The following is a 6,198-nucleotide window of genomic DNA, read 5'->3' on the forward strand; positions in this document are numbered from 1 at the left end:
TCCATTCCCCTTGAATTCTAGGCCCGCATTGAGGAGCTGGAAGAGGAGATTGAGGCTGAGAGAGCTGCTAGGGCTAAAGTAGAGAAGCAGAGAGCTGACCTCTCCAGGGAGCTTGAGGAGATCAGTGAGAGGCTTGAGGAGGCTGGTGGAGCCACAGCTGCTCAGATTGAGATGAACAAGAAGCGTGAGGCTGAATTCCAGAAGCTGCGCCGTGATCTTGAGGAAGCCACCCTGCAGCATGAATCCACCGCAGCAGCTCTTCGCAAGAAGCAGGCCGACAGCGTTGCTGAGCTTGGAGAGCAGATCGACAATCTGCAGCGTGTCAAGCAGAAGCTGGAGAAGGAGAAGAGCGAGTACAAGATGGAGATTGATGATCTGTCCAGCAACATGGAGGCTGTTGCCAAAGCAAAGGTGAGAGATAAATTTATCCATCTTTAGAATTGTTTTCTTTTGGTTTCGCCAAATGTCTAAAAAAAAATCTACTTTTATGGTTTAGGGAAATCTGGAGAAAATGTGCAGGACTCTTGAGGACCAACTGAGTGAAATCAAAGCTAAGAATGATGAGAATGTCCGCCAGCTGAATGACATTAATGCACATAAAGCAAGACTCCAGACAGAAAATGGTAATTGACCTAACCTCAAACCAGTGTCACATATTGTTTACAAGGTCTCCTAAATATTATATTCTTGATTTTCATAGGTGAATTTAGTCGGCAGCTTGAGGAGAAAGAAGCTCTTGTTTCTCAGCTGACAAGAGGCAAGCAGGCTTTCACTCAGCAGATTGAGGAGCTCAAGAGACACATTGAGGAGGAAGTCAAGGTATGGAAGTTGATGATCATGGGATGTTTACATCATTTAGATGTATGTGATAAGGTCAATAAACAAATATACCCACCCTAAACTTTGTCTATTTTACAGGCCAAGAATGCCCTGGCCCATGCTGTTCAGTCAGCCCGCCATGACTGTGATCTGCTCAGGGAGCAGTTTGAGGAGGAGCAGGAGGCCAAGGCTGAGCTGCAGAGAGGCATGTCTAAGGCCAACAGTGAGGTGGCTCAGTGGAGATCCAAATATGAAACTGATGCCATCCAGCGCACCGAGGAGCTGGAGGAGGCCAAGTGAGGCAAAATACAGCTTTGTTGAGGAAATAACATTGTTTTACTGTTTGTCTCGACCAATTAACACATTTTCACTACAGGAAAAAGCTTGCCCAGCGCTTGCAAGATGCTGAGGAGTCTATTGAGGCTGTGAACTCCAAGTGTGCCTCTTTGGAGAAGACCAAGCAGAGGCTCCAGGGTGAAGTGGAGGACCTGATGATTGATGTGGAGAGAGCCAATTCTGTGGCTGCCAACCTTGACAAGAAGCAGAGGAACTTTGACAAGGTACAGAGATTCTACAGGATAAGCATATTTGTGCAAATAGCAGCACATTTTTAATACATTTTCACATTTCCAGGTCCTGGCAGAGTGGAAGCAGAAGTACGAGGAGAGCCAGGCTGAGCTTGAAGGAGCCCAGAAGGAGGCTCGCTCTATGAGCACTGAGCTGTTCAAGATGAAGAACTCCTATGAAGAGGCTCTAGATCAGCTGGAGACCATGAAGAGAGAGAACAAGAATCTGCAGCGTACGTCTTTCTTAGATAAAAAGAATCACGCAATATAATTTTTCAGATATAGTTCATGCAGTACTGAAACAGTAATACTGGTTATCAGGAGGGAAGAGAAAGAACAATGACTGAAGAATATTGAAAGGTGTGTTTTTTAAGGTAACTTATTTTATTTCATAATTGCAGAGGAGATCTCAGATCTGACTGAACAGATTGGAGAGACTGGAAAGAGCATTCATGAGCTGGAGAAAGCTAAAAAGACTTTGGAAACCGAGAAGTCAGAAATTCAGGCTGCACTAGAGGAAGCTGAGGTAAAACCTCTATTACTGCTTACTAACCCATTTGAATTACATATTTCAAACAACATACATATTAAGATGACCTTTTTTTAGTAAAATAGTCAAAGGCTTTGTGTTTTAAACCTTTAAGGGCACTCTGGAACATGAAGAGTCCAAGATTCTGCGTGTCCAGCTGGAGCTCAACCAGGTTAAGGGTGAGATTGACAGGAAGCTGGCAGAGAAGGATGAGGAAATGGAGCAGATCAAGAGAAACAGCCAGAGAGTCATTGACTCCATGCAGAGCACTCTGGATGCTGAGGTCAGAAGCAGGAATGATGCCCTGAGAGTCAAGAAGAAGATGGAGGGAGATCTGAACGAGATGGAGATTCAGCTGAGCCATGCCAACAGGCAGGCTGCTGAGGCCCAGAAACAACTGAGGAACGTCCAGGGACAACTCAAGGTGAGTTTGGTGGTAAATTAACATTTAAAGACTTTAAAATGTTAAAACAATTTTTAACAAACACTTTTATCTTTAGGATGCTCAACTACACCTTGATGATGCCCTCAGAGGACAGGAGGACATGAAGGAGCAGGTAGCCATGGTGGAGCGCAGGAACGGTCTGATGATTGCTGAGATTGAGGAGCTGAGAGCTGCTCTGGAGCAGACAGAGAGATCACGCAAAGTAGCTGAGCAGGAGTTGGTTGATGCCAGTGAGCGTGTCGGACTGCTTCACTCTCAGGTTTGGCTTTTATCAATTTGCAAAACCTCAAAGATCTATAGAGGAAAAACAAGGTAACTTTCACATTCTGATTTCTAAAATATACAGAACACCAGCCTTCTGAACACCAAGAAGAAGCTTGAGGCTGATCTGGTCCAGGTCCAGGGCGAGGTGGACGATGCTGTTCAGGAATCAAGAAACGCAGAGGAGAAGGCCAAGAAGGCCATCACTGATGTCAGTTTACATATAAGAAAACATACAATTTCATCCATTTCTATTGTATATATTGTATTCTATAATTTAACTTTTGTGTCTGTTCATGATTAACCATCATTTCAGGCTGCCATGATGGCTGAGGAGCTGAAGAAGGAGCAAGACACCAGTTCCCACCTGGAGAGGATGAAGAAGAACCTGGAGGTCACAGTCAAGGACCTGCAGCATCGCCTGGATGAGGCTGAGAACCTCGCCATGAAGGGTGGCAAGAAGCAGCTCCAGAAACTGGAGCACAGGGTATGAACTTCAAAACTTTTCAAATTATTTAAGTTAAAGAGAAAAAAAATCATTTGACATTCACTGATCCAAATCTAAAGGCATATTCTTCTTATAATCACTAAAAAAGGTTCGTGAACTGGAGGCTGAGGTTGAGGCAGAGCAGAGACGTGGAGCTGATGCTGTTAAAGGAGTCCGCAAATATGAAAGGAGAGTAAAGGAGCTGACCTACCAGGTAATGTCTAGCTTTTTATAAAGCTGCACTAAATTTGCTTTTCTTTTTGTCAGTACCTACAATATATCTTTCTAAAATCTGCAGACTGAGGAGGACAAGAAGAATTTAGTCAGACTTCAGGATCTGGTAGACAAGCTCCAGCTCAAGGTCAAGTCTTACAAGAGACAGGCTGAGGAGGCTGTAAGTTAAAGCTTTTATTTTAAATTATTTAATGAAACAAAGTACAAAAATTCATGGAAAAGAGTAAGTTTATGTGTTTTAAAGTTTTAAACATTTATATCTTAGGAGGAGCAGGCCAACACCCACATGTCCAGGCTCAGGAAGGTCCAGCATGAGATGGAGGAAGCTCAGGAGCGCGCTGACATTGCTGAGTCACAGGTCAACAAGCTCAGAGTCAAGAGCCGTGATGCTGGAAAGGTAGCATTATTAACTTTTAACAATGATATGTATTTTCTAATGACACCATGTTTAGTTAAGGGTATTGTGGGGGATCTTCTTTTTCTGGGTGGATCATCAAAATAAGTGGTCCTCCTTCTTGTCAGTCATTCTGGTGATATAAGTGAGGCCGTTCTACAGGCTCTTCCCCATTTTCACGTACTGGTGGTGAGTCAGACACACTGAAAAAATTTCAGGTCTTCTTTTGGAAAGTAAGCTTGTATGAGGGAAGCAAACAGCAACTTGTAAACAGAGCGGGTACAAGGAGTAATGGTCTTGTGCACGCTCTCACACACATTTAATATGCATTACCTCTCGGGTGCGGGTACAGTGCATTTCCATTTTTTTTTCTTAAATGGAGTGGGCAGGTCTTTTCAAAAATTAGCGAAAATCCTCCACCATACCTTTTAATTAGTAAATACAAACCTAATTTTGAACTCTTATAACTAATTTGTTTCTGTGCATTTCTTTTCCAGTCGGATTCTGCAGAGTAAGAGTCATCATCTACTCCATTCCATTCGACGGAGTTTATAAAATATGAACTGGTTGTTTGGGAATATTTCTTGTAACAATAAAAATTTGAATTCTCAATGGTTCTCAGAAGCTTGTCATTTTATTTTTGAATAACATCTTGTTTAAATGAAGGGAAAGCAAGTCTTTTGTAGATCAAATGATAACATGTCAAAAACTTATTTTGTTAATTTATGTTTTTAAATTTGAATGTAATCCTTTTGAATAATAGTACAAATTGGGACACCCAGTAATATCTGCCATGACACTGACCCACTTGTTTGCACACTGTGCAATGTGTGCATCAGCACAAATTATCAGCTGTGTTTTGATAGTGAGTCTGAGTCAAATTTGTATTCCCCAGCAAATGCCTAAAATAGATTTAATGATACACTTATGGAGGATTATAAAATAAATGTACTTAAATTAAGTTTGAAAACAAAATGTAAATATAATGGTGTTTATCTCCCTCCCATGAATATACAAGACAAGGAGCATATTAGTGGCTCAGATCTTAGCTAAGCCCAAGCAATGCCCTATTTGAGATGTCACAAGCAGTATACTCTGTGTTGCCAAGTCATTCAAGGCCATGTCTCATGGAAAGAAACCAAGGCTTGACCCGGAGTCTTAGGACAGAATAAAATCTCCATGCATGCTTTCAATGACCTTTAATCTTCTCTGCTTGGTGGGCTATCATGAAGGGGAGTTCTTGATTTCACAGCACTTTTGTATACCTCTAAAGGAAGTGCATGGGGACAGGAAAACATTTCACGTAATGCTAGGAGCAAAAGAAATCCACACCACAAATACATAAAAGTTTATTCTTTTATACACATGCAAAACCCAGAATGTGTGAATGACAGCAGGTGATATGGCTCCTTGGAGCAAAACATTATTAATGTAAGTATGGTATTAGTTTCAGATATCAAACAAAGAAATTAAGTAAAGGGGGGTGGTGGTAAGCTATTGAGCACTGCCTTTGACCTCATCTGACTGCAGTTTGTATTTGTCCAAAAGTCTTTCTTAAGGTTTAAAATAACTGATTACTACCTGTTCATAAAAACTGCTTTAGTAGGGGAATTGTGTTTACAATATGAACACACAAGCTCTATTATCACATTTGATACTAAGACATGACACCAGACCAAGGTTGACCACCTAAAAACATGAACAGAGTAGTTTTGCATCAATAGCAGGTCACTCTAATAAGAAAACAGTGGACCACTTCAACTTAGTCTACACAAAATTTTTGTTTTGTTTGTTTGTTTTAATGTTTTTTGAGGAAGTATTCTCATTTTCTTCATTAATGTATGAATATGTTTTTGGATTTAATGATTAGTTTTAGATCAAAATGTAGCTTTTACAAGAGACATAAGGATCCATCTTAAGCAGTTGGCAGCCTTGATAAAATGAGGCAGCTGCAGAACGTTCATTTTCCTTTGGCTGAAACTTATTTTGAGCAAGATCTTGGGCAAAATGCCACCTGTTTTCATCTCCTTGTATGGAAGTAAATGCTGGCAGCAAAAGCTTTATGGGTTAGACCTCTTATGTAGGTTTACTGCAGGAATTTGAAATGCAGCAGCATTTAGTAACAAGAGACAACAAGCACTTTGGCGACATTTACAAGCTTAAGTACCAGACACATATCTAAAATAGGCCATTGAAACATTCATGTCAACTCATTGCTATTAATAGAAGGACTTCATTTCAATTTAATATTTCAACTCGTTTGCATCTCTACAGTAGAATACATATTTAGAGATTTCCTTGCTGTGTATAACTTCACGTGTACATATTATTCATCACTAAAAGATTCTGTAATATATTAAACTAAGAAAGCCAGTTGTGTTAACAGTACAGTTTTTAATTAATATTAATTCTAGAAAGAGATAATGTCACCTTGATTTGTAGAATCATTGCTCATATATTGTA

At 40.5% G+C, this 6,198-nt stretch overlaps 1 protein-coding gene across 1 annotated transcript in view; it reads left to right on the forward strand.

The window, feature by feature from the left end:
• The window catches only part of LOC107083051 (myosin heavy chain, fast skeletal muscle-like), a 10,782-nt gene extending 6,432 nt beyond the window's left edge, over positions 1–4,350 (forward strand). The window contains exons 25-39 of the mRNA XM_015371992.1: positions 22–411; positions 497–623; positions 701–819; positions 919–1,115; positions 1,196–1,379; positions 1,453–1,618; positions 1,787–1,911; positions 2,030–2,338; positions 2,415–2,618; positions 2,706–2,831; positions 2,937–3,107; positions 3,217–3,321; positions 3,406–3,501; positions 3,607–3,738; positions 4,233–4,350. Of these exons, the coding sequence (XP_015227478.1) occupies positions 22–411; positions 497–623; positions 701–819; positions 919–1,115; positions 1,196–1,379; positions 1,453–1,618; positions 1,787–1,911; positions 2,030–2,338; positions 2,415–2,618; positions 2,706–2,831; positions 2,937–3,107; positions 3,217–3,321; positions 3,406–3,501; positions 3,607–3,738; positions 4,233–4,250 (2,469 nt within the window). The 3' untranslated portion in view covers positions 4,251–4,350. The remainder of the gene's footprint in view (positions 1–21; positions 412–496; positions 624–700; positions 820–918; positions 1,116–1,195; positions 1,380–1,452; positions 1,619–1,786; positions 1,912–2,029; positions 2,339–2,414; positions 2,619–2,705; positions 2,832–2,936; positions 3,108–3,216; positions 3,322–3,405; positions 3,502–3,606; positions 3,739–4,232) is intronic.
• The last annotated feature ends 1,848 nt before the right edge of the window (positions 4,351–6,198 follow it).

Source organism: Cyprinodon variegatus, unplaced genomic scaffold, assembly GCF_000732505.1.
Source record: "Cyprinodon variegatus isolate N-32 unplaced genomic scaffold, C_variegatus-1.0 Scaffold68, whole genome shotgun sequence".
NCBI classification, from domain to species: Eukaryota; Metazoa; Chordata; class Actinopteri; order Cyprinodontiformes; family Cyprinodontidae; genus Cyprinodon; species Cyprinodon variegatus.